This window comes from Tyto alba, unplaced genomic scaffold (genome assembly GCF_018691265.1).
Source record: "Tyto alba isolate M040663 unplaced genomic scaffold, T.alba_DEE_v4.0 Super-Scaffold_41, whole genome shotgun sequence".
NCBI classification, from domain to species: Eukaryota; Metazoa; Chordata; class Aves; order Strigiformes; family Tytonidae; genus Tyto; species Tyto alba.
Genome location: NW_024881317.1, coordinates 21,784,584 through 21,812,147, shown reverse-complemented (window position 1 = coordinate 21,812,147; position 27,564 = coordinate 21,784,584). Strand labels below are relative to the sequence as shown.

The 27,564-nt window shown below is 56.6% G+C and overlaps 1 protein-coding gene across 1 annotated transcript; it reads right to left on the bottom strand.

Annotated features, from left to right (window-relative positions):
- Positions 1–82: 82 nt before the first annotated feature.
- On the bottom strand, positions 83–26,756 carry SEMA7A (semaphorin 7A (John Milton Hagen blood group)). The gene is made up of 14 exons (XM_032990436.2): positions 26,542–26,756; positions 11,261–11,394; positions 10,288–10,338; positions 9,919–10,014; positions 9,464–9,548; positions 8,790–8,900; positions 7,477–7,616; positions 6,952–7,130; positions 6,663–6,771; positions 5,793–5,991; positions 4,010–4,125; positions 3,206–3,357; positions 2,590–2,657; positions 83–2,161 (listed from the first exon to the last, which is right to left on the bottom strand). Exons 1-14 carry the CDS (start codon positions 26,651–26,653, stop codon positions 1,815–1,817), a joined length of 1,899 nt encoding a protein of 632 aa, XP_032846327.1. The 5' UTR covers positions 26,654–26,756; the 3' UTR covers positions 83–1,814.
- Positions 26,757–27,564: the final 808 nt, after the last annotated feature.

Below are 27,564 nucleotides of genomic sequence, written 5' to 3'. Positions count from 1 at the left end.
AGGGGAAGGGGGACAGCGGAGACCCCGGCCACCGTCCCAGCAGCGTCCCTCGGCTCCTGGTGAGAAACACGGCACTCGCCTGCTCTTTTCCGTTCTTTATTTCAACGCTCACATTCTCACTTTGGTGACAGCTCTGAAAGGTTTTTTTTTGGTAGCTGTTGCGGTGTTTGTCTTTTCTCTTCTCTAATTTGAACCCACCTTTTATAATATTATAAAATTATACAAGTACTGTAATCACCAGTTGATAATAAATAGGTATTTGTTAGTTCACAAAGTTAAAGTGCTTTGAGAAGGGATGTAAGAAGCTCTATCCTAGATTCGGGGAGGGTATCTTGGAAATGTAGTGCAGTAGGAAGCTCTGGCCCGTTGTCCATCGCCTGCGGTCACGAGAGGCACAGGGCATCTCTCCCCCTTGTCAAAAAGACCCCTCGGGCACCCCTGAGTGTCTCCGAGCGGGTATGAAGCAGGGGCTGTGCTGCTGTGACAGGTTATTGGAAGCATGAGATACGACACCCCGGCCCAAGGCTGGGGCGTTCCGGCCGAGGAGAGGGCTGGGAAAGGTTTGGACAAGGTGTGGGATCGCCCCTTGCCCACAGGAGCAGGGAGAACACCCCCTTTTTCACAGTTTAGTCTCGCTCGGAGACCTCAAAGCCCAAGGGAAGCAAACCCTGCTCCTCCCCTGTCCCCTCACCGCGAGGGAGAGGGGCAGATCTGCTCTGGGTGCTGGGGACGGCCACAGCCCCCCCCCCCCCCCCCCCCCTCCCCGAGCCTGTCGGCATCGCCCTGAGATCAGCACCCTGCCGCCTCGTTCCCTGAGGAAGCCCGGTCCCTCTCCTGGAGGAGAGGTGCTGGGGAGCAGGGGCTGCCTGCTGCCCACAAATAAATGCCCTTAGCTGCCTGCAGAGGATTTGTGCGTTTAAAACGTCTTCCCAGGGCCTCCCGGGTTTGGTTTGGGCTCTGCTTCCACCTTCCCTTCGTGTCCCCTTCGGTCTGTCCTTCCCCACACCCCAAATCTAGTCATCTTCCGAGGCTTTTCCATGCAAAATGCTAACTTTGTGCCTGCCTTTGCCTTGCAGGTTTCCAGCGCTAGTTCCCGATCTCCCTCCCATGTCAAAGCCAGCTGCAAAAAAAAAAAAAAAAAAAAAAACCAACCCAAAAAATAAACCAAACCGTTAAAACCCTTCCAGAGCCCAATTCTCCAGACCAGAAGGGGACTCACATGTGACATTGGGAGCGTTCCAGCTGCTCGCCAACCCAAACAGACACTAGCCACTAGAAACTTGGGAGGCATCAGTCCCCGCTCGGAGCGAAGCACAGAGCAACCAGTTCGAAAGGCCGAGGGCTGGCTCCTCCTCTTCATCACATGCACGTTCCCAAAGAGAGGAGTCATCGTGCCCTGAGGATCAGTGCATGCACATCGGCAGAAGTCCCCTGAACGGCCGCACCCCGCGTAGGCTCAGGACGATAACCAGTACAGAGCCACCAGCGCGGGCTCGGGGGGAGGCTGACACCACTCCCCTTCACGCTGCTGGGTGCTGCGAACGTCCCCCCGCATTCGTTTTAGGGTACCCCCTCCCCTCCCTGTCCCCAAACCCCGCTCCGCCTGGCCCCGCCGTCGCGCATCTTCCTCGCCATGACTCTTCCACCAAGGCCGAAGATGGAGGGGTTGCTGCCCGGGGTCCCCTTTTGGGACAGTCAAAGATTAATGTCCAAGAAGTGACTAAGAGAAGGAGGATCTCGCCTCGGGAATGGACAGCGAGCGCAGGGAGAGCGGCGGCAGCAGCCAGGATGGCGGGAGCACGGTCCGGTCGCGTTCAGTGGAAGAGCTCCACCAACACCCCCATCAGGAGCAGCTGGAGCCAAGAGCCAAACGTCACGGTGGCCTGGCCCTTCTGGGACATGAACCGGAGTTGGTTGACCAGGCGCTCCTTCACCAGAGCCTGCCTGAAGCCGTCCTCCTCCGAGACGCAGACGTAGTGGCCGTAGTGAACGTGGCTGACGTTCTGGATGAAGTGGAAGCAGTCCTGCTGCGGGTGGGTGGTGTTGCAGGTCTTGATGAGGCTGTCGTTGTGGTACCAGTTGTAGGTGGCATAGTGGGACTCGATGGGGCAGTTGAGGTAGTAGCGGGAGAAAGGGACAACTGTGATGTTCTGATAGTCATCTAGTGGAAGAGATATGGAGAAGGTGGGGATGAGGCAGGCAATGTCCAGGAACCACCGATTCCCCCACAAGCCAGGAGGGAGGAAAGGCTGGGTCGATGGGGTGATGGTTCCACTTAATGACATTAAATTCCATTTAATGACAACCACAGGGCTTGACTCATGCCCGGCGAAGTCTGTGGGACGCTCCTCCCAGGACGTCAGCAAACTCAAGAGTTTAAGACCTCTCACCCAGCTCAGCAATGCATTATCTGGTGATGAACTCCAAGCTGAGACTCGCTTGATGCCTTTGGTTTCAGCACGGTCATCCCCAGCTCCCCAGCAGCGAGTTGTTAACACCTTGCACGACCCACACAAAGCCCCGAGAATCAGTCCCCCTCCCCAAAGCACCCCCCGGCTCCACGGCCTACAGCTCAAAACCTTGACATACCTTCCTTCACGTCCCCATTTTGGCATTTTCCTCTCCACGGGTCCAGGTTCAGGTTCTGATGCACCTCCCTAGCAGATGGGAACAAGCAATAAGCAAGCGTTAATGTCAGGGCAGCGGCGATTCGGTGCTAGGAAAGGAATCGCCCATACTAAATGCGGTGGATCATTTCAGGAAGGAAGTTTAAACAGCTGCTGTTATCAGAGCAGGGAAAAAAAAAACATGCCCCACGCAGCCCCTCTTAGGAGGTGGGTGGATGGCAAATGCGAGACCCAGCAACTCACCACAATCAACCGCTTGAAACAGCATCACAACCAGCAGAGCTACCCACACTTCTAACAGGAAAAGAGGGGCTGGGTGCTCGAAACCCCTTGGCTTCACCCTCTGCAGAGCAGGGGTGCTGCGGGAGGGAGGGATCCCGGCGGAGGCGCAGTTTTGGGGGGCAGCAGAGATGTCTGCGCTGTTACTGCCTGGACACGATGGGCTCATCTCTCTGCTGTGAGGGGAAGACGGCCTCAAAACCACACGTAGCCCCGGGCAGGAAGGGGAATACTGAGGGGTCCAGGTGTTCCTGACGCGAAAACAACCCGCCGAAGGTGACGGAGAAACAGCCACGTACCGGTTGAGATAAACCGACTGACATGTCCCATTGAGCCACCCGCAGTACGGGTCCCTCGCCAGCAAGCAGCTGTCGCAGTTGTTGCGATACACCCTGCACATGTCCATGGGTACCTCCATGACTTTATCTGTTGAGCCGACGTACAGCATCGCCTGCGGGAGGGAAGCAGAGGGGCTGATCACCTCGGCCCTGTGTCCCCAGCGCCACCCGAAGCGTGTCTAACTCCCCTCCTGCGGCTTCGCTGTGACGCTGGGGTGGTTTTCACCAGTGGGAACGTTTCACCAGCTGGTACGTCCCCAGGCAATGCAGTCATATCTCCCTGTCGTGGGAGGGGAAGCAGCCATCCTTCCCCCCCCCGCATCGGCCCTGCCTATCAAGAAGTTTGCTCCATCAGTGACAGCGGCGTTGGCACCTCCAGGATAGAGCATCGACACTGTCTGACAGCTCCTCTGCCAGCGAGGCTCGACAACGAGAGGGAAACTGAGGCAGGGAGGAGAACAGTGTGCTGGGATTGGACCCGGGGAGCACACGGCCTCGCTCTTCCCTCGCCTCCAGAGGAGATGGGGGGGGGTGTCTGAAAAGCTCCGTCGCCTGCCGACCACCCAGAGAGTTACCCAGGAGCGGGGACATCAGCCCAGCTGTTAGGATTTAGCAAAGCAGAACCCCCCCGAAAACCCACCCAGAGGCTACTTCCAGATGCAGGGGCTGTCATTAAACCATCTGTCCCTGCCTCCCCTGCTGCCTGCTTTTAAAGCTACAGCCCAACCCACTGTTTTCCTTCCTGTGGAGCCGGCAGCCACCCACCCTCTTGTGATCCAGGATCATGGACTGGATCGGGTCCTTCTTTGGGAAGACCTGGAGCTCCATGATGTTCTGCACGCCGTCCGGCAGCTCCACGATCTTGTGGATGGATCCCTTGTCTAGATAGAAAGAGGGGAGAGCCCTGATGAAGCACGCCGAGGGCAGAAAGGCAAGGCAGAGGGGCGGCAGGCAGGGCTGGGGAAGCCAGGCAGAGAACCAGCTCTCCTCCCTCCAGCCCTCGCCGCGGCAGACAATACCCACTCCGCAGAGCCAGGCTCGTCTGGATTCCTGAAACCAGCCACCCAGAGAAGACGGGTCCTTTCTCAGAAGGAGCCTGCTTGCTCTGCTAGGAAACCACCCCCCAGACAGCAGTGTTTCCCACAGCAGAGCCTTGTCATCCTTCCAGCCGAGAGGCACGAGGATCCCATTTCCCACCAACCCTCCGGGCCCGGCCGTGTCTGCTTTGATCAGCTGCGCTGCAACAGCCTCAGCAAGAAAAACCAACTGCTCTCAAGCTCTGCTCTGCTTTGATCACCGGCCTGTTTTTTCGCATGAACCTCATCTCACCGCTCGCCCGAGGCTGAAACTTGGGGTTTGCCTTTCTGTTTTTCTAATTAAACCGGCTCCCCTCCCCAGTTAAACGACTCCAAACTGATGATTTAAGAAAATGAGTCGGTTTGGTGGAAAGGGGTGGAAAGGCACATCCTGAGGGAACAGGGCTCATCATTTACCCTCTTAGTACTCACACGGCTTTCCCTTCCCAAACAGTTGCTCCCTTCTCCACCATCACAACCAGGGAGAGATGAAGGATGTGACCCCAGGTCAGGCAGGGATTAGGACACCCCCCACCCCCCTCCAGGTGCTGGCCCTTGCCTGCCCCAGCAAGGGTGGGCAGCTGCCCTGCCAAGCCCTGCATCTTGGAGCAAACTCCCTGGCAGGTCTCTTGCAAGGCGTTTGCTGCATTTAAGCTAAGGCTTTCGGCAAAACGAGAACAATCCGAGCATGCGTGGGCCCTAATCCAACCCAGGCCACCCACTGAGAGCCATCCGCATTTTTTTAATCACAGATTAGGAAACAAAAACCCCAGAAAGTCCCTCCACAGGTGCCAGTGAGCAAATCCCAGCAGAGTGCAGAAAAAGGGATGAGCCCAGCTGTAGGCAGCAAGCCCGGGGAGGTAGGCAGGCAAGAGAGGGGAAGCTCTGGCTTAGGGACCTTTGCACCTTCTGGGCAGCGAGAAGCTGCGCTGCACAGGAGCCCGGACAGCTTCCCAAGTGAGCTTGCCAACTTTTTTCTCTCCAGCCTGTTCAACCTGCAGCTGAATTGCCTCGGCCCAGCTCCGCAGCACCGTGTCTCCAGCCAGAGGTGCTGCCCTCGCAGGAAGTCTGTGCTGCTGCGCTAGAGCAAGCAGGGACAGGAGGTGACAGAGTGGGTCCCTTTGCAACGGATTTCTGCTTGACAGTGTAAAGCTGCACCTGGGGAGAGCTCTGCTACCCCTTCCTTGCCCTAAAAATACTTGGCCTGAGACCTACCACAAGCTAAAGCGGCCCAACTGTGTGAATCCCACGTGCTGGGATTCTGCTTGTCATTGCCTATGCAGCCAAATTGGATGTATTTAAGCTATACTGGGACTTGGCAGCTCTTTTCTGCTTGACAAACATATGCCCAGCTGGGAAAACAGCCCCTCAGCTTTGCTCGGAACTGGGGGTCTCGTCTGCTCCCCTCAGGCTCCCTGCCTCCAAGTGGAAAGCAAACCCCGAGGAACTCCCAAGGGAATGGTTCCCAATACCTGTTGCCAAGTAAAGCACGTTGTAGCGGCGTCCGTCGCCCGCAGAGACCTCGTGCACCCCGATCTTCTGGTAGCGGTGCTTGTTGTGGAATAAGGGGCTCTTGGTGGGGGAGAGGGGCTCCACCCGGGCCTCCACCTCCGGGTGGCTGTCGGCGATCTTGAAGGTCTCGCTCGGGGTGTGCTGTCCCGAGGAAACGCACTGAGGGGACAAAAGCCACCGTCAAAAGAGTCAGACGAGTCCCCGAGGATGAGGCTCGAGGGCAGGAGAGCAAGGCGAAGGCACAGCACGGGCACCTCAGCCCGGAGGAGGATGCCCAGGCACAGCGCACAAGCCCGGGGGCTGCTGTGATTGCGCTGGTGCCAGGTCCCACCCGCGATCTCCCCTGCAGAAGTCACAGTTTAGGAGATTCAGGCCCTGCCGCCCCTCTGTGAGGCTTCGGGGAGCCTCCCCCCCACCCTGCTGTTTGCTGCCAGGTCGGTGGTGCACCTGCAACCGCAGGGCTGGGCTGCAGGCTGGCTCAGTGAAACCCTCGGGGTTAGCAAACACGAGGCAAGATATCGTCCTCCAGCTTCCCACAGGAGAGCCCACAGACCTGTTTGCCGAGGCACCCAAGAGCCTGTCTCCCCTTGCCTTCTGTGAAGGCACTGGACCTTACCCAGCCTCTTTTTGCTCCCAGCAACACGGCTCAGATCCTTCCCCACAGCGCCTACGACCTTCCTCGCTGCCCCAGCTCTCACCTGGCTGCTCAGCCTGGCCCCTCCCAACCTGCCCCAGCTACTCTGACAACTGCAGTGGCAGAGCAGGGACCTGCTCTCCCGCCCTCAGGAGGCCTCTCCACTTCACGTGGGCGTCTTTTATCACTCACTCACCTGCCCAGGCTTGATCTCTGGATTGGGACCACTGTAGCCTTTGAGTTTGGAGGTCCGAAAGACGTTGTCAATGTCCCCAAAGGAATAGACGCAAACAGCAGAGCTTCCCCTGAGGGCAACGAGACAAAGAGAGGGTCAGGAACAGTGGCCATCATCCCCACGGCTGGGGCATGGCCTTTGCTGACCGTGTCCACTCTGGCTGTTTTCCACCCACGTGCCTGCCAGAGAGACTAAGGAAAGGATTTGGCCCACGGGACGGGACATCCCCTCCTTTTGCAAAGACCCTCACCAGGTGTTTGTGAAGAGCCCGTAGACTTTGGAGTGCCGCCAGTTACTCGCAGGGACAAAGAAGACATCTTGCAACCAGTTGAAGTTGCCCTTGGTGACCGGGTCGACACAGATCAAGCTGGCCTTCAGGAAGGTGGTCCACTTGGAAGCAGAGAGTGAACTGGTTCCCCCTTTATCTTCCTGGGGGAGAGGGAAAGCAGGGAGGCGGGGTTTGGCAGAGAAGAGCACAGCATCTTGGATGGCTAACTGGGGGACGCTCCAGAGGTATCTTTGATGCTGGTCACTGCAACAATCACGTCGCGTGATGGCCCAGTGAGGCAAACCAGGGATTTCTCCCCCCAACATGCAAGATGGGAGCCAGAGGATGAGAAGGCCAAAGGACATGGCTGTACTGCACACAAACTCTGTGGCAGAGAATTGAGCCAGAGGGGCCAAACCATGTGCCAGTAACACCAGCTGAGCTGCGTGTCCATTTGCCACCCCTGTAACACTCTTGCCTCCCCACAACACACTCTTCCCGTGGTACCTTACACAGCTGGGCCACTCGGGAGATGTTTCTCGGGGCCTCGGGGCTCTTATCCGGGTTGTCTTCTCGGAAGAAGTAGTAAATCTTGTCCTGGTAGGGCTCTTCGTGCTTTAATGTGGTGGCTTTGACAAACTGAGGGTCTGAAAAGGGAAGTGAGCCGTCAGAAAACCTTGGCCTGAACGCACACGGTTCATCCGAAAAGCCGCCAGCGGGGGCCAAACCAGCGTGCTCTGCAGCTACCCACCCACCCCCAGACAAGATGAGAAAACGCAAGCACCGTCTGCGCTCCAGGAAAAGGACAGGTCCGAGCCCATCCCCTACCCCTGACCGGTGCATCGCACTAACAACCGCCCTTCACGTGCCACCTGCCCAGCGGGCTCCCCTTCCTCTCCCCTCCTGCCCAACTCTACGCACACATTCCCTTGAAAGGCAAATCCCCAGAGCCCAGGTGAAGCTTCGGCTGCTTAGCAGCAAAGGAAACCTGCTCTCCCTTCTTGCACAGAGGAGCTGTTGTCACAGAGGAAGGCTCCCCTCGGTGGGAGCAAGCTGCGCTGTTGTTTGTGTCTGCTGTGGAAAACCCAGTGACGCTCCTCTTCCTATTAACACACCACTGCCACAAAGGGCATCCCCAGCAGCAGCAGCAGAGGGTCCCCTCTGAGCATCGTTAGCTCATGTCGCCACGGCAGGGAGTTCTGGGGAAGTGTGGGATTGGCCTTGTGGCTCTGGGTCTATCGGGTTTGTTTGCCGGTGCCTCGGTTGCCCCCCTCCACTGCCCTGCTTGAACAAGTCCTGTTTCGCCCTGGTGCCATTCTGATTTGATTTTTTCCTTTGGACAGGGGTTCAATAATCTCCCAGTGTCATGGGGGAGAGCAATGTAATAAGCCCATGGGAACTGAGGAGGGTCCTTTCTCTCTGTTCCCCACCCTACCCCATGCGCAGCCCAACACGTTCCTGCCTCAAGGTCTCACCCTGGATGGGGATTTGGAAAGAGTCACTACCCGGAGTGGAAGTCGTTCTTCCTGTTTCCACCCCCACACAGCAGCTGATGGGCACCTTTACACAACCATATTTCCTTCCAGCATCTGACAGGGGACTTGCCGCCTGTTTCTCTCCATTTCCCCATCTCCTCACCCTGAGCAAGAGGAACTCACTCAGTTGTTTTGTCCCAGAAGCAAAGGGGTGAAATTCCCCCAGCTGGCAGCAAGAGAGTTGGAGGGAGCCACTGGGTCCCTCCTCACTGGCATTGAGGATGGGGACCAGATCAGCCCGCTCTAGGGGTGACAAAACCCAAACAAGATCTCGCCCCTACTCACTCTGCATCACCGTGTCACTTGTGTAGAGCTCTCCACCCCCTCTCACTCGACGGAAACGGGGTATCTTGCCGTTCTGCTGGCTCTTCTTGATGGTGGAGTAGATGTCGTGACCTGTGGGATAGGAAGGCTCATTGGCATTGGCAGGGGGTTGTTTTGGGAGGGGGCAGAAGGGTTTGTGAGAAGAAAACAAAGAACCAAGAACTCTCCGGGCACACGGACTCATAGGGGTGGTGGATACAGGTCAAGAAACCCAGTCCTCACCGGCTGGGACTGAGCAGGCCTGGCAGGGCTCCCTCCAGTCCTTTCCCTTAAAGAACGGCAGGGACAGATTCTTGCTCTACCTCTGGGAAGGATCATCTGTCCCTCTGCCAGCTCCAGAGCAGCAGAGTTACTGGAGAACCCTCATTCCCTGCTGCTTCCATTGCACTCTACCCTCCCGCACAGAGACTCAACCCCCACGTCCTGGACAGGAATAAATAACCTCGTGCCGCGCCCTGTCCTAGAAGGATGTGCATTTTGACGAGGCAAAAACAAGAAGCACTAGGGCCGGTCACCAATTAGAGGAGAGGGACAAAGCCCCCCTGAAGCAGCCTCGAGGTGCCCCTGTTTGCTGCAGGAAGCCCAGCTTTCCCGCACAGCACTGCGACTGAAAATACGTGAGCAGTCAGACCTACCATCGACGACGACGAGGGTGTTCGAGTCAGGGGTGAAAGGAGCAATGCCTCTCCCATCCCACGGAGCGCTCTCCTTTCTCTGCGTCTGGGTAAGGACAGAAACGGTCCCTGAGTGTGACCAGTTCAGGGGAGCCAGGTGCCCACACCCACCCCTGGGGCAGGAGGAAAGCGGCTCTCCGTGGCTGGCGCAGCCCAAACGAGGGGAGGACGCAGCCCATCGTCGACTGCTGCAGGCAGGAGGTGAGGAGAAGGGGGCTACGACAAGTGAAGCCCGGAGGGGGCACGTGTGGACCTCTGCTTGCGTGGGCTGTCCCAGGCTGTCACCAGCTCCTCGAGGGAGCTGGCATTTGGGCATTTCAGAGCATTCGGAGGAGGAGAGGGGATCAGGGCACCATTTTAGAGACGGAGCGAGCACAAAACAAAACAGCAAGTGCTCTGGTGGCATCACAGCATACCAAGTTCCAGCAGGTGGGAGCGCAGGCGCCGGTCCCACACACTAACATCCCGTCTCCGTACTTCTCCACTAACGTGAGGTAATTTTTATTGTCCTCCTGCAAGAGAAAGAAGAGGAGCATGAGCGGCCGCGGATGGCAGAGCACAGCCCCATAGCGCTACCAAGCACACAACTGTATGGCTTCCTAGCTTTTTCATGGCTCTTAAAACCAGAGGAGGGAGCTTGTATCATCTCGTCTGATCTCCTGCTCCACGGGCACTGGAGGTCTTCACCCAGAGAGAGCACGTGAGGAGCATACACAGCTCCTTCCCCAGCAGTCCTCCAACCCTCACCCATCCAGCTGTTCCGCTCCACCACAGGTAGGACCTACCAAACTCCCAGGCATCATGCACTGTCCTTCATTTTTCACTGGGAAGTCTTCCTAGGATAAAAAAAAAGAAAAAGAGACACGCTTCAATTCCTTCCCTCTAAAAGCCAGCTGACGTGGGCTCAGCCCCACGCACTACATGCCAGTCACGCTCTTCACAAGAAGCGAAGCAAGCATGTCAGTGAGGTCATTCAACACTGCAACGCAGTCCTTTTCCCCCCCCCTCGGCATCTGAAAACCCTTGGGGAGGCTGGGCTGGAGTTCTCAGGCCCTCGAGGTGATGGGGAGAAGGGGGGATGCAGGGGCAAAGCAGCAGGGCGTGACTGGCAGCCAGCCTGGGCTGCTCTCCAAAGGATTTCAGGAGAGGATCCGTCGTTGTGGGGAATGGGTGTTTGATACTGGGGGGTGATGTCCGAGGGTTGGGACACACGAACCACGCTGTTTCTGGGAACAAAAGGGAAAGTATCTGGGCCCAAACTTCAGCAACTGCTTCCCCCGAGAAGGACAAGAAGGGGTCATGAGAAAGCCAACTGGGTGTTTCCTGCTGTATTAACTCAGTGCCCAGCTGATCCAAAACTTCCTGCTTTTGAGGAAAAGCATCCTGGGCTCCAACAATGGAAAGAGATGGAAACATAGCTTCTCCCCAGCGACACGACTCTGAGCATCCCTTCTCACGCTAAAGAAAGGGTCCCTCACTGGAAAAATCCCCCCTCTGGGGCAGCAAAGACCTCAGGAGGGTCACTGCCTGGGAAGAACCCACCCACCGCTCGCGTAGGAGACTTCCCCCTTGCTGAGCCCGTTCGTCACACTGATGTGGCGGTTTCCCGGATGGATGGGGCAGCCCAGACCCTTCCAGGCCTGACTTCGCTGCCGGCAAAGCCAGTGAGCAAGGTGCCTGGTGTTTAGGCTGTGAGATGGACGCCCGACACTTCCTTACAGGGCTCCGGGGCCAAACTTGTTAGCAGAGGATCCTTACCGTGTAGTCCTCATAGGTTGCGAAGTCGTAGTAATAAAGCTTTCCCTCTCCCCCGATGTAAATGGCTGAGCTGTTTTCTTTATGATAGAAGACCGGGTACTTCTCACTCCTGGGAAACACATACTCTTTCGCACCTAGGGACAGGGCAGAGGAGACGCTCGTCAGGGGAACCGCAGCGACTGCGCACCCGCAGCCAGCTCAGGCTGATCGACTCGCTGCCCGTGTCCTCGGTGCGAGTGATGAGGGGAAAAAAAAAGGGCTGGGGGCCCTCCAGGATGGCTGGCCCAGCGGCAGGCAGGCAGGGAAAGGCAGCTCCCAGGCTCGGAGCGGAGCTATTGTCCCCTTATAGCCCCAGGGGACAGGGCTGCTGCACAATGGAGCCGCCGGGCCTGGCCCCTGCAGGGCTAGTGGTGGTGGAGGAAGAGGAGGAGGAAGGGAAACGGTGCTGCAGGAGCTCTTGTAGGGGAGCAGAAGCTCAAAGTGACTTCGAACTGGCTCCGCAGCAGCCAGGTGAGCGCTGCTTTCCCACCTGCTCTCATGGCCCAGTGCCTCCAGCCCCCCAGCTTTGAGGCAAAGGGCTTCCCCCCCCCCGCCCTGGCCCCGCTCTTCTCTGGCCATCCTCCAACAGCCACTCCAGGCAACTGCCTCGTAGCTTTGGCTCCTGCACCCTCTCGCATCTGTCACGCCTGCAGGTTTTTGTGCCCCACTTTGGGACCATGCACACGCTTAACTGGAGCTGCGAGCTCTTATCCAGCTGAATGGGAGAGGAGGTGCTGCGCTGCCTTGCAGCGGGGGGCCGACCTCCCTGTGCCCATGGGGTAGATCTCCTCCTAGCCACAGCCCAGCATCACACCTCTTCCCCGCCAACCCCCAGCTCCACTCTCGGCATCCTCCTTCCAAGGGTCAGGAGGGATGGACAGGGTTTGGAGCACCCCCACCCCCCCCCAAGTCACAGGGGAAGGGTGCACGTAGAGCTGCAACCCATGGGCTCCACGCCCCAGCCGTGAACAAGAAGTGAGCTGCAAGACCTAGGACCCGTGTCACAACCGGTTGCTGCAGATGGGAAGCTTTCCAGGCCCAGCTGGGAGGAAGAACCGCCTGTCCTCTCCTCTTTCCTTCCTCTTTCACCTTCTGGCTTTTCCAGCTCCTCTTGCCTGAAAACATCCTCCCGTCCCCTCTGCGTTGCCAGCTCAGGTGTGGGAGGCTGGCCCTGCCCCGTGGTGCAGCTGTGAGCCTCCTCCCCTGGGGCTCCTGCCGTCCTGCAGCCCTCTCCGGGACGGTGCAGCCACATCAGAGCAGCTTTGAGCACCTGTGCCAGGGCCCAGCTCCGCCGCAGGGTGCAATGCAGGTGCCACGTGTGCGCTGCCGGGGGCTCTACCCCGTCCCCTACCGTAATCTGCAGCAGTGACACGAGAGGGATTGCTCCTCTGAGGGGAAAAAGGCTCTGACCGGGACTGATCTCTGCTTAGCGTGACAGGGCGCTCCCGTTTTCACCTCTTTTTTTTTTTTTTTTTTTTTTCCAAAGAAGAGGGGGCCCTCTCTCTCCTGGCAAGTGCTGCTGCTCCCAGCAGACAAAGGCTGCGTCTGCCTCGGGAGCTGGCTGCCCGCACAGACAGGCAATTAATCAGTGGCACGTGTCCCTCTCTATTTATAGGGGCACTTGGCAGGACAGGCAAAGGACAATCTTTGCACAGTCCAGCACTCCCCCACTCTGCTCAGAGCATGCCACGCAGGGCTCCCGCCAAGGCGCTGTAGAGCTCAAAGTGAAAAAAAAAAAAAAAAAAAAAAAGACTTGCTAGAGGTCACTGGGGCTACTGACTGCTGCTTGATTTGCAGCTTTTTTTCTCCACCTCGCAACGCCGGGCGCACCTCCTCGGGGTTTCTGATCCCTGCAGAGCGAAACGGCACCCAGCCAGCGAGGCTCTCCCATCACCGGCCTGGCGAACGGGGATGCTGCCAGCTACCACCCTGTGCTGGGAAACCCCGCCGGACACACGGGCCGCGGTTTCGTAAGGGCACCTCAGCTGCAAAGACGGAGGGTGGAGGTGTGCCACGGTACAGAAAACATCCCTGCCCTCCAAAACCGCCGGGCTGCCCTTCCCCTGCACCGCGGGACGGAGGATTCAGCGGTTGGGACCCTGCAGCTCGGAAAGCCCGGCTGGATGGCGGCCCCTGCTCGCTCCCTGTCCCCTCCTCCCCAGCCCTGCCGCCTCTCCGCTGTCCAAGGACGCGGAAAAAAACTCCTGAGCATGTGTTTTGCCTGCTGGAGAAGCTGGCATCGAGTCTTTTCAGAGTGACTGTGCAACTCATTTGCCTAAGTGGCCCTACAAGCGGGAAGCCAGCTGGGCATGCCAGCTAGCCCGGGCACCGCACCAGCCACAGACTCAGTCTACGTTTGCCGGGGAGGAGAGGATTAATCCCCTTTTCACCAGCCCCCTTTCCCAGTGGTCCTCAAAATCCCCCTCTTGGCCCAACCTGCAGAGCAGGCAGGCAACAGCCCGCGCACACGGGAGCCCCTAAACCCCCCCCTCTTCCCCCTCCAGCTACCACCGCCAGCACAACCCATCACCAACATGCTGCAAACAGGCCTGGCCAGACCTCAGCAAACTTTGCTCTTGTTTGCAAACCTCCAGCCCATTCCTTAAAAAAGAAGATATACACCTGCAGTCACTCCCCACACCTCTTCGTCCACCTCAGCCTTTTGCACACTTCAACCCCGCGTGATCCCCTTGCCTTTGGTTTCGTTTTGAGGTTGTTTTCACAGCGCTGCCTCTTTTCTTAAACTCAGCTCCGAGAACCGTGCCAACCTGCAAGGACACACTTCCCTCCAAACAGCCAGAAGCAAACAAGGCCAAAACAATAATTTGGTTGGCGCCAACGTATTATTTATCCTACTGCTCCCCAGGGACTGCACTGAATCACTAAGCTGAGAGTAAACAGTTCTGCTAGCCAGGGCCCAGAAGTGTGGTTGCAGCTCCAGTGCTGATTTAACTTGATCTGGAAGGGAGCCTTTTAAAGGTGTTTCCGTGAGCGGGTGCTGGGGTCCCTCTGCCCTTGCTTCAGCCCTCTGGCTGACCCGCAAAGCTGGCCTTCAGCCCCTGCTCTGCCTTAACCAGCTCGGCTTAGGCAAGCCGTTCCATCCCCTTCGCCTCGGCTTCTCATCTGGCAGGATCAGGGGGAGCAACCCTGCGCTCCCGGACTGGGGACCCAGGGGTATAAATGGCTTCAAGAGCTAGGGATGACGAGGCAGAGGGCACCCAACTATGTCCCCAAAGAAGGGGTCGTGACCCTCCGAGCAAGTCCAAGGCTGCTTTTGACACTGCAAAGAAAGGCTCACCCCCCTGGAAGGGGGAAGGCACGATCCTGCCACCACCCTGCCTCCAAAATCAATTCCGGAGCTTCAGAAGAAACAGGGCTCGTTTCCAGAGCCTCGCTAACCCCGCCGAGTCCCTTTGCCTGGCATTTACTGCAAACCCCACCGTCAGCATGCAAATCAATGGCACAATTGTCAATTGAAATGCTAACCCGGGTCCGGAGGAATGAATGGGAGAAAGAGCGGCTTTGTGCTTTGCAGGCAAGATGGGGAGTACCACACCAGATTGGAGAAGAAGAATAATATTAAATGAGGGAGAAGAAGGGAGCCCGGTGCATCTCGGAAGGATGCCTGCAGGGTGAGGTAACGGAGGAGGAGGGAAACGAAGATGCTCTGGATGAGATGAGGGCAGGGAGGCCCATCCTAAACACACAGAGCAATGAAGATAACAGACGGAGCGATCCTGCTTCCCATCTGTTAGGGTGAAACAGGCCCGGCTCCAGCTTTAATGACACACCCAAGGGCACTCTGGCTGCCTTTGGGTCCAGGAGCCCCTTCAGAAAGGCACCGGGAGGCTCAGCAGAGCCTGGCCCTCACCAGCACCACAGCAAGGTTGGGCTCCCAGAGCATCGTGCAGCGAGGGGAGCGTGCCCCCACCTCCAGAACAGATGTCCAACTAAGAAGAGAAGCAGCGGGGGCGTGCAGCCTCGCCACAGGCGAGCTCAACAACCCAGCTCTCATCCCGGCTGGAGGGCTGACTCAGCTACGGCGGTCCTTCTCCCCTCCACACCATTCCCCGGTCTGGCAGCTGGCTCCCAGCATCCCAGACACTCGGCTTAGTCACCGGCTTGCACGGCTCCCAGCACCGGCAGCGGGTGAATCTCTACGGCTCTGCGACTCGCTGGTGTTGGGGGAGGACGTCGTCTCCCTAAAACGGAGGTGGTGGTTCGAATCTGCTCCAGGGCCACCATTTTAAAACTAGGAACTGAAATAAAGTTTGGGAAAGATGAAAAGGGAAGGAGGACGTGATAAGAACGCGGTGCCTCTTAGGAGCGGCGCTGATGCAGACGAGAGGCAGACCCCTCGCTTGCTGCTCATAAAACCTTTGTTAAGCCAGACCCCACTTGGAATATGAAGAGGGGAAGCCAGGCAGGGTACGGGGTTTACCTGCTCCCTGGCATTACCTGCTCCGCTCCACGGGGCCGGTGCTGCCCCGAGCGGGGAAGGTCCCTTTAGCTAAGCTGCCTGTGTCCTCCCAAAGTGCTCTAAGATGAGGGCACAGGGCCAGGCCACCCCACAAACCACAAACCAGGATTTAAATTGGCATAGCACCAAAGCTCGCCGCCGTGGCAGATGCAGCCCGGTCACTGGCACCACCGTGCTCCCCCAACGCCCAGGCAATCCACCTGGCAGCCCTGGAAACTCTGCTCGCTGTAACACATTCTGATCGCTGCCAGTCGTCCCCGTCACACGCCCTACCCTCCCCGGCACGCCGCCGATGACACTGCCACCTGCTCTGCTGCCTGCAGCTCCGGCAGCGAGCACGCTCCTGCCTGAATCACGGCACTGGTCGGATCCTTTCCCCGTCCCCCTCCTTCTCCAAACAATTTCTCATTTCCCACGTTTTATTCCTTCCTTCCTTTTTGATTAGATTATGACCTTGACAGCAGCGCGTCTCTGCTGCAATCCGACTGGGATTGGCTCTGACGGCAGAAGGAAAAGCCGCTTTCTCAATGCTGACTCAAGGACTGGCAATGAGGGAGGGTCCCCTGGGTCTCACCCCCTACACCTGCATCAGGAGCCTTCATCTCTCAGCAATGCGGGCCCGGCTGTGAGTCAGGGCTGAGTGTGTGCTCCAGGCTCCTGCACATCTTCCCTCTTTTGGGAACACGAGAGCCAGCTCAACTCAACGACATCGATTCCGCCCCCGCTCCCCCAGCGCGTGCAGGATGCATGACAAACAGCCCAGCACGGGCAGATCGACTGCCTCCCTTTAAGGGCTGGGAACGGGATTCAGGTCCCGCTGCCTTAGTCACCCACTTTGGGGGTCAGGACTCCCAGTCCCAGTTCTGACATCACTCTGCAGCCTGGTTCCAGTTTCACAATCCCCTCCCCGGGTAAGACCAGGAGGACGATCCCCAGATTTCCTACCTGCTCGGCCAGATACCATCCCCGGGAGCCCCGCTAACAGACTGTGTCCTCTAAGGGGAGCATGAGAAGTGACAGCACCCACCCCAGACACCCCACGGGGCTGCCATGGGTCCCCCTCCCTCCCTGGGAGAAGGACCAGACCGAACCATGCTCCCATCCAAGAGCCTCGCGCTGCCTGTCCCCCCAGCTCCGCCACGGATGTCAGCAAGAAGCCAAGCTGCGTGGTTTTTTTTTTTTTTTTTTTTTAGATGATCTATAAATTCCCAAGTTGAGACATTTCGGAAGGAGGAAGTATGCCTCCGGGGAGCTGCTGTGCTCCCTGAGCAGCTAGGTTTTCCTTCGCCCCCCAGACTTTGCCTGAAGGGAGCAATGTGACACAAGGAAACCGCAGTCGGGCCGGGGAGCTGCTCCCCAAGAGCCCCGCTCACCCGCCAGCCACCCCCCTCCCCAGGGGACGGATGCCTCGAGCGGTCCGACGGGCTTCTAGGACTTGGCAGATCCTGCAGCGACAGGGTTTTTTATAGGAACAATTTGTCTCTAGATGAAACAACCCAGGAGGGACACTCCGGTGGGGCAGGGGGGTTGCTCTGACCTGCCACGGAGTAATTGAGGGGCTGGGAGTCGCAGGGTCACCAGCCCTGCTGCCACCAGAGCCAACACGCCCCACGGAAAATGATACGCTTTTGCGGGAGGGCTTTCTGAGAAAGGGGTGAAAAGGCAATATAATGTGGGAAACCACTTCCTTCGCATTGCTCATGAAAAAACCTGGCCCGTTGTTCCCTCCTCTCCCCAGCTTATGCCACCGGCACGCCGCCGGGGATTTAGCTGCACCCCTGGGAGCCGGGGTCCTTACAGCCACCTCTCGGGAGCAGAGGCACAGAAAGGCAGAAGGATCCCGGGGGTGATCCTCGCTCGGTGTGCGCAGGGCAGCCCCGCACCATTTCAGTTCACCCCGTGCTCCGACATCAGTCATTTCTCAAAGAAAGCAAAATAAAAAGAGCAGAACCGATACAGCCCCATCCCTGACAGAGTTCTATCCCAGACCCCTCCAGAGCTCCCTCCAGAGCCCTTCCAGGGCCAAATACCATCCCTGTCCCGCTTCCACTCCCTCCCTGTCCCCTACTTGTTCAGCTTGGCACGATGCAGCAGACAGGGAGCATGGCCATGAGGTGGTGCCCACCAGCCCGGCGGCTGGCCCATCTCAGAAGGGGTTTGTGCTGCCTGCCTTCCCTTCCAAGTCTCCCCCCTCCCCTGCCTTCTTTTTCAGGGAGGGACCACCCGAACCTCCTCTGCCGTGGGCCAAAAGGCATTGAGGAGCTGCAAAGGGAAACCAGGCAACCAGAAAGAGGGACAAAAATGTCTCTTGCTGAAGCAGGACCAGACACAGGCACGTGTTTCCCACTCCTTAAAGCCCTCCGTGCTCTCTTAGGGCCCACACAGCTCGCTGCTACGGGGAGACCCCCAGCTCGTGCCTTGTGCCCCCCATGAGAGCCTGACACGGCAGCCACACGCTGCTTAAATCTCTCCTCTTCCTGCCCCGAGCACACAACACAAGCAGGAAAACCCCTGACAAACACAGGTACGCTCGCTTCTAGTACCAACCGCCGGAGTCCAAGAGCGGTCACTGGCAGTGACCAGCAGCTCTGCAAAGGGGCAGGGACTGGAAAGCGGATCAAACAAGCTCTGTTGTGGGAATCAGTCATCTCCTACCTACTTTATAGCCCACACAGCCTCTCCCCTGGGGCTGGGAAGGGCACCCGCCAGCCAGGTAAGGCAGCAACGCTGAGGTCAGAGCAGCTGCTTTTGCTTTAGCCAGACACTCCCCCAGACAATTCCTGAGAGCACGTGTATGCCCAGAAAGGACAGAGTAAGTAAAATGGTTTCCCAGTGAAGGCAAAGTGCCTTCTCATCAGCCCGGGGCGGGTGAAAGCCCTGACCGTAATTTTCCCATGCCCTCCATCCCGTCGGAAACATCGTGGTTCAGTTCCCAACAGCAGCACAGCCGGGAGCGAGGGCTGGGGCTGTGTGCTGCTTCCCATCTGCGACCATCGTCCTTCACGTGGAGAACCAGTAAGCCCAGCCCTGGGCAGCACGGGCAGCCCGCAGGAGGCTGGAGAGCTTCGGGGGGGCCGCGTAGCCGGAACCCTCGCACGGGCATCCGTGCTCTTGTGGGAAACCCAGAAGAGGTGTGAAAGCACGGAGAGGAGACAGGCAGCTGGGGAGCCCACATGACTCAAACCTAGACCTGCCTGCCTTACACATTTCACTCCTCTTTCTTATTTTAAGTTTGCAGCAAGTCAGAGCAATGGCTTTAATCTGTCTGGTACTTCTCATCCTGTCTCTCCCCCAAGACAGTTTGGAGACAAGCAGCATTTAATCATCTGCCAAGAAGCCTCATGCTATCTTTTCTCACACCCCTTCCCGACTGCTTCTGACTCCCTCTGAGCACCCCTCCAAAGAGCAAGGCCATGGATATATCAGTAACATCCTCCCTGCAGCAGGACTTTTCCACCCTTGGCCAAGCTACTCTCAGGCTGCCACCATACAACGCCGCTTGCCTGTTCTCTGGCTTCTTCCCCAACCACTCCTGAAGACCCTGCAACTGCTTTCTGCCACCCTCGAGAGTTCCCTGCCATCAACAGCAAAATGCTCCTGAGCAGAGGAAACAATCCAGCCCGCATTATCGGGGATATATCCTACAAGAGCTCTCAGCCTGTGCGCAATCCAAATGCCCAGGAGGGCCGCGCTAGTGCAGCGGAAAGGCTCAAGCTTGCAGCGTACACTCTAACTAGACAAATAAGCTTTTTTAGAGTTACACTACAGAAGGCAAATATTCTGGCGCATTAACGATTTCCACTCTATTTCTGGTAAGCTCCGGAGCGTCTTGGCAGCAGGCAGCAGTATGCAGCACAGGGGTGAGCTAGGGCAGGGAGAAAGAGGGGAAAAAAAAAAAAAAAAAAACAAAAAAAAACACAACAAACCCTCTCAGTTTGGTAACCCAGCTGCTGGGCATGGGCATGCCTGCTGAAAAGCTCTTCTGAGAGCTACGCAGCCTATATGCCTGCAGCGAGGGCCCTCTGAGCTGAAGCCGGAGCCGGCAGCGGTCCCGAACACCCACTCAGGAAGCAACAAAAGAGACCCCTAACCTGCAGCCAGGAAGGAACAAGCCTTGAATTCAAAGCCTCTGCCACCAGGCAGGGCTTCGTGAACACAGGCGGTGCCGCAGGGCTCCGCTTACCCTCCGACCGCTCGAACCAGAGCGCTTGGCGCTCCAGGAAAGCTGGGCTTCTCCTTTTTAAACACAAAATGACTACATGACGGGCACGGCAGCCTTTTCTATGCATGCTAACACATTACCAATATCCCCTGGTCCCTCCTGCATGCCCCCTCCCCTCCCCACCCCCCCCCCCCCCAAAAAAAAAAAATTATGCAGCACTGAAGCCTCTGCCACTGCAAGATAAATCCAGAGTCTTTGATTTCACGGGTGCAGCTTGTCATCTAGCAGGTATGTTTTCCCCTACCAGCCCCGCTTGCTGCACCCTATGGCTTGCTGGTGCTAAATTTAGAGTCAGGTTTTGTTACTTTCCAAAAGCCGGCCTCGGTAATGACAGTCCCGAGCTGTGCCGTGTTCCTGCTGGAAGCTGGGGAACTTTGGCCTGTGATTATAGTATTTTATTATACAGTCACCGGAACAACGGCAGAACAACAAAAGGCTGGTTTTAGCAGGAGGGCTTCTATATGGAAAGAACGGCTGCCCCTCCCACTAGGAAGATCAGTTTCCAGAGACTGATTTATCATAAAAAGCTTTCCAGGATAAAAATTGCCCCGAGCACCTCTATGAGCATCCACCAGCCTAACAGCCGCTTTACCTTTCCACTTAATTGGCAGCCATCTCCCACCTCCCTGCTGCTGGTTATTAGGGCAGGGCAGCTGAGAAACCCTTCTCAGGCAGATGCCCTCATCTCCCAGCCCAGAGGAGCCTAGCCAGGAGGTGGACACAGGGTAAGGGGACCCATGCAGTGCCCCCCCCCCACGCAGCCACCAGCCCCTGCAGAGGTTTAAAGGTGGGAGCATCGATCTGTGGCTCTGGAGCGAGGACCATGTTTCTGTTCCCTCTAGAAAACAGATGAGATTACGCATGCAGCAAAGGGACTTCCTCGCTAGACTGGGAAGGGCCCTGTCATGCTCTTTGCAGCCCTCCTACCTGCTGCTGCAGGCATCCCACCCCTGTAACGAATATCAGCCAGGTCTCAGCCCTGCAGCCTTCTGGGTTCATGCCGGGGAAGGCCACGCAGACCTTCCTAGCACCCCCCTTTCCTCCCGCCTGACCCCCACACCAGCACAAACACACAATAGCCATTCTTTCCACATCCATCTTTGGCTGCAGCAAAGCATTACTCAGCCTTGGAAAGCCAAACCACCGCGTTGCAGTCAGTCGTTTGAAACCAGACGCTCAGATCAGACTTTCCAACACTTGCGTTATCCAAGATACGAGCAAACCCACGGCCACGGTTGTTGTGAGCTGCCCCAGGGCAGGTGTCTGGCTGGAACTGTCCGTGCATTCCCCAAGGAAACCCCTACAGCTCCTTAAATTGGCGATGCCTTCTCCCTCCCAATATACGCATGCTCGATAAAGGAGACCAATTTAACCCAAATGGGTAATTAGATGTAGAGTCATCGCTGCAGGAGGATGCTGACACCAGTCAGCAGGGTTCAAACTGGGGACTGGATAGCTAGAGCGCTAGAGAACCAGAGCTGTCAATACAGGCAATATTAGGTTTATTATACGAAACCTGCTGCTCCAGACTTAAGCTGCTCTGAAATTGGTAGACACGGTAAGAGATGCTTCCGCATCTAGCTCCTGGGGCACTCCTACTGCATTTCTCTGTCACACCAGACACAGTTAGACACAACCTACTACACTGGGTGGAGCTGGGATTGAAAAGAAAAGAGTGCCCAACAAGAGGAACAAGTCCTATTCTTGGAGCAACCCGGAATAGCCGCACACCGTAGGATGTAGCTCAACAGGAGAGCACTGGCAGCAAAACAAGCAATTTCTTCCTTTTAACTCACCTTCCAGCCCTTTTTTTTTCTGGATACAAGCTTCTATAAAAAGCATCTTGTGCTCAGTACTTAGATTTAGCTTGTACTCCACTCAGGTTTACATTTTGTTTGTCCTCCTTTAACGCACCGAGCCTGACTACATCAACTACCAAATACCTTCCCAGGCCAATTTTCTGCAATTCTAATCCTGAATTGGCCTGAGGGCTGGCACGGAGCTGGAGAGAGGGTCAGCAATTTGCATCTGGCTCTCCTTCCCAGCCCTGAGCCTTTCAATGCAGCAGCCACAACTCTTATTAGTTCACCCATGCCTGTTGTTTTTGTGTCACGCTCTTGCAACAGGAGGTGGTTGTGATTCACTCGCTTGGTTTGTTTGGTTTGGTTTTCTTTTTCAATCTGCGCAGAGCAAAAAATATTTTCAACCAACATTTTATGATACCAGCATCACCCACCCTGTGAAAATGAGCCGTCTGCAGAAAATAGCATTGCTGGGAAAGTGAGAAGCTTTCTCCTGAAAACGTTGATGTTCAGAGCGCTTCATGTGAAACTGTCCTACAAAGATGTTTCACACCCGTGGGACCATGGCTCCTGAGAAAAGAGTGCCACTGTCACTGAGGAGTAAAAGCTGGTGCTAGTACAACAATCCCTCACGTTGCCACCGCTCCCCATCAGTACGAGGCTCGGCCTCATCTCTGATCAGCTCTCTTCTGCCTTTGCTAGCTGAAGGCAGCATCGTTGCGCCGGTGGGCACGAAGAGCTCCTACGGCACTCAGAGATGTTTGCTGGCACAGTTTTCCCAGGGCAAGAGGAAGCAGCGGAGCTTGGCAAAGCCCAGGAGTTGCTACGAGCAGCGTGGACCATTTCCAGGAAATGCCATTTCGATGCCCCCACCCCGTGACCTGGCTAGAGCCACTTTACCCACTTGAGGCAGCCAAGCGTCAAGGGTGTAATCATTCTTTTTCCCTGTGGGACCTGTTTATCTCCTGTGAGCTACATACCAGCTCAGAACCCGTCCCCTCCAGCTTCCAAGCCTCAGCTGCTAATGAAAAAGAGGGGAACAATTAAACTGCCAGACCCCATCCTACCCCAAGGTGTAAATGCGGCAAGGAACCAGAGCGGGGCTGTGAGTTTGTCTCAGATCTACGCACACGTGAGCAAACAGGGACAAGACAATCTTAAGCATGGCAGTAGCTGAAAATTATTCCTTTGCTGCACCAGAGCCCCCAGGCTACAGTAGCCTGACCCAGCCCTCCGGGTCCTTGATGTCCTCCCCGCACTCCTCTGCCGTCACGATGCTCGGTGACTTTCCGGTCATGAGACAGCGCGGGATGCCACGCTCCCGCTCCGTGCAGAGGGGCCGTACCTGCCCGCTCGGCCACCCGGAGAGCCCCGGGTCACAGAGGTCTCCGGCACTGCAGGTGGATCAGAAGAGTAAATACGGCATCTGTGCTGACAAGCAAAAGCCCACCGTGGGATAGGAGCGCACCTTTTTCAAAGCGAAGCCCAGCTGGTCGGCGTTTAGTTAGAAAAATACTTGGAAGCAAGGGGAGGATGAAAATAAAAGGGAAGATAAGCAAGAACACAGCGTGCAAGGTCAAAGCACTTGCTTCTGCACCAGCCCAGGATGAACTTACTGCTTCTCTCAACAGATAGGGAACTTGCCCTTTACAATCTGCCTTCGTTAGGACACTGGGGACAATAACAGCCAGAAGACACCCATACCCATCTGTGCGCTGGGTCAGCTGCACAGGGGAAGAGGGGGCAAAGCCCTTCTCAGTACAAAGGATCTTAAGCACTTTAGATACGACCAGTGGTCTGGAGTTGACCTCAGCCCTTTGCTCCGAGTGTCTCTGCCTCAAGAGGAAGAAATCCTGCAGAGTCAGGCGTGCTTCTCAATAGCTGCTTACCCAGCTGGACCGGCGAGCCAGCCACCTGTGCCAGCTGCTGGGGGGGCTCCAGGGATCCCCCCCGCCCTGCCTTTGGGCGGCAAGCGCTCCCGAGCACGCGTGGAGACCGGGCTGATCTTTGGGGAAAGCATGCCCCTTCCTCACCTCCTCCTGCACTGTGCTGCAGCATCAGGGAGGCGAAATAAAGGCAAAACAGCGGCCAGGGCCTCGGGGCTGGCTTTAGACACACTGCACCAACAGAAAGGCAGCTCTGCAGAACACGGTGCTCCAGCCACCCACCACCCTGGCCTGACGCCACAAGTCCAAGACTCCAGAACTGTGAAATTACTTAAATCCAGGAGCTCCACGCACCGAGACAGGCCGACTCTGTTTCTTTGTCTTCAGATCTGAGCTCAGAATTGTGCCACCTGAGCCCAGCGACATTTTTCGCCCAGCTCACCGTGTCCCCTCACCTATTCCTTGCTGTGAAACTGGACAATGAAGGAGAAAAGAGCAGAGTAGTTGGGGCTGCCTGCAGCGAGGCCAGGGCTCTCTCCCTGGGTGGGGTGCTGGCAAGGGGAGCAAGGCTGAGAGGTGGAAGGGCAGATGCGGCTTTGCCCAGCACCAATTTCCTCCTCTCCCCCAGTACCGCAGCCCAGGGAGGGATCCCACACACGTAACTCTTCCCTCCTGGAGAGAGCTGGGCTCCAGCCAGCACCAGGAATCTCTCCCTTCGTCCGCAGGGCTGTAACGTCTCGAGGTGTCTTTGCTGAGGCTGCCATACCTGGTGCTAGTGACGGGCTGTGGCGTGTAAGAAATTTAATTACGTGAAGAGCTGCCAGCTCCCGCAGAGCCCGGGGCTGAGGCCAGCGCTGCACCACTGCAAACCCAGCACGCCAGGCCCAGCCCCAGAAAATGTCCTGGACCCCTGCTCTTCTCCACCTGGCTCTCAGCCTCCAGGACCAGGGCTCGAGCTGCAAACCGAGCCCTGCACCACCACCACCCCCCCCGGCCATGGCGAGGGATAAACCTCTATACATGGATGCAAACAGCAGCAGTGTGCTGACCTGCAGGTTTTACTAAAGATGCTGTGCTTGCCTTTTGTTGTGTCTGGAGCATTGGGGAAGTTGGAAGGCTCCCTATCACCCTCTGCCCCTGTCTCACTTCTTCACCCTCCCCTGGAGCCTCCTCTCCACCCTCCTCCTCACCCACAGACTCACTTCCTAAAGGGTAGAGGTCATGCAAAATGCAGTATCTTAAATAGCACGCAGGGCAGATTCTTAATGACTGTGTCATACAGCTACCTGATACCTCCCTAATTGAAAGCCCTCTTGGCCTATGTCCCAGCTGAGCTCTCTCTCTCAAAAAAAAAAAAAAAAAAAAAAAAAAGAGAGAGAAAGAGAAACAGAGATAAGCACAAGCTGATCCCCTTGTAGGGAAGCGTCCTAACACTAATTGGCTTCCGTGTTTCGCAGTGACAGGTCCTCGCTGCGTTCAATGCCGGGAAAGCCACCCCCTGGCACAGATGCAGGGAATGGCCAAACGACTGTCCTGCGTCTTGCGTGCCAAGCACGGCCCACGCAGACAGGTGGAAATCAACCACCCGAGCTCTCTCTTCCCCCTCAGCACAGCTGTACGCCAGGACAGGCATTTCCAGCCCCACCGGACCCCGGCAATTTAACTTTCCTCCCCGGAGCGGGGCAGGGAAAACGTCTATGGGGAAATGCGCGGCCCCCGTCCTCCGTTCAGCCGCGGGCTCTGTGCCTCCTTCCCGGCTCGCCTCCCCTCTTCCGAGCCCCGTCCTCTGCCAGCAGATAAAACCAACGATGCGACATCAGGAGCAACCTCCCTGCCGGCCTCTCTCCCCTTTGTGCGACGGCCGCGGCGGGCAGAGGCCACCTCCGAGCCGCGCACCCACCGCCCTCCCCTCCGCTCCTGGCCCCGCATCCGCAGGCGGCGACGGGCCTGAAGGAGAAGGGCATCGTAAATAACGGCAGAAGAATAACAGATGGCGCAGAATAAACCACGGGGAAATTCGTGTCCTCTGAAGTTGTCGGCGAATAGGATGCACAGAGGAGCTGTTGTACTGCAGAGCAGCGTGAGACCCGCAGCTCGGCTGAACCCGCTGGCTTAGCCAAACACCAGAACCGCCGGGGACATGACGGGGTCTTTTGTTAAAGCCTCCCTGGAGGGTATTAATCAAAAAGCTTGGAAGACACATGATAAAACCAGTAAACGTTAGTCTGCTCTTTTCAACACATGAAGCTTGGGCTGTACTCTAAGCTTGCTCCCTTAAAAACATTTCTTTGTTCAGTTTCTGCTACGACCAGCTCTGATTGTAAGTCCTTGCGTGCCGTTTCAGACATATATATTTTTCCAGAGAACAGAGATCTTCTGCAAATATTTACTCACAGAACTCATTTGCAACTACCAGGGTAAGCACATCAGATGAATAAAAAAATTAACCATATTATGCAAACACACTTCTCCATTTCTCCCTGCAAGTTAGGGGAAATGGTTACTGTGTCTGTTTTAGGGCTTTTCAGCAGCCTTTAATATAGCCAGCTTGTAGGAAAATGGTTTTCAAATATAAAAAGGAAAGGACTTGGCAAGAACGAGGATCTAAAAATTCAACTAAAAGCAATCAAGGAAGCCAGAAGCCCTTTCCTGAGATCACAGGCTTTTTAGCTCATTTTAATGAGAGCCAAAAGTCTCCCCGAAGAGACAAAAGAAATTAAAAAAAAAGACCAACTCTTCTCAAAAGACAAGCCATCAGTGGAACATACACGGTGCAGGGAATAGGTGTCAGCTGCGGACACCGCTGCTGCTGCATCTCAAGGTTGCAGCCGGCCGCAGCCCGGGACGCTTACCTTGTGGAGCTGTGATGATCCTGGGGTTCACCTTGGAGCGCCCCGCTGCCCACAGGCCCAGCTGGCTGGCCCACAGGGCCACAAAGAGGGCAACGGGCGACCTCCTGACCATTTCTACTTATTCAGGGAGCAGAGAACACGAGCTTGTGAGGCTGACAGCTGCATTCCTTATACAAAAGAGTGGGCAGCATCTAGGGCAGCCAATGACTGAAACAGGGCGGGACTATCTTTAACTTCCTAGGGAGAAACCTCATCAAAAAAAAAAAACAAACCGAGTGACTCCCTCCATTTAGCACCTGACCTGCAGCAGTTCGTACCTGCAGGCTTTGCTGGGGTTTTTGGTCCTCCTTTCTTTCCTCCCCCCCCCCCCCCCCCCCCCCCCCCCCTTCTCTAAGGGGAAGGTGGGAGTCTGATGGCTTTGTTGACCTTGAGGCTTCTGAGCAAAGCTGCAGCTGGCCCAAGGCTTGCAATCAACTTATCACAGAGACTTGTGAGAGAAATGTTAAGGTTGATACGAATGAAACAAGACTGAAAATACCGGTGTGTATGAATGCCCAAGCAGCAACAGCAGAGTGAGGGTGCAGAGACCGATAACAAAGGACTGCTGCTCCCAGTTGCTTAAATAGGAGGATGTGTCGAGGCCAGAAAGCCGTGCTCGGGTATCAAGGCAGCAGGAACAGCTCGCTAACAGAAGATCCTGATCTACCATCAGAAGGATGCAGCAAGGCTGCAGCGTACCTCGTGCGCCAACCCTCTTCCTGCTGGTGCTACAATAAGAATAGCAAAGGGCCACTCCTAGCACAATAAAACACTGCCCAAAACCGACCGCATCATCGCAAGTCAGGAAGGCGACGAGACAGATACCAGAGGCATGATGAGAACTTGGCTGTGTCCCTCATCTTGTGCTGCACACCCCCTCGCCAGAGCAGTCCAACTGCCCTCGCGGCGCTTGCGAGCACGCCGGTGCGAGTGTGGGAGCGGACGACATCCCAGCACACGTGTGGGAAATCCACTTGGAGCCGG

What these genes read in the sequence shown, in the direction of transcription:
- SEMA7A (XM_032990436.2), bottom strand. Translation starts at nt 26,653, where the DNA reads ATGGTCAGGAGGTCGCCCGTTGCCCTCTTTGTGGCCCTGTGGGCCAGC. An exon ending in GGGCTCTTCACAAACACCTG is followed by an intron (nt 6,772 to 6,951) that starts GTGAGGGTCTTT and finishes CGTTGCCCTCAG; the next exon opens with GGGAAGCTCTGCTGTTTGCG. An exon ending in TGATCCTGGATCACAAGAGG is followed by an intron (nt 3,358 to 4,009) that starts GTGGGTGGCTGC and finishes TCCCTCCCGCAG; the next exon opens with GCGATGCTGTACGTCGGCTC.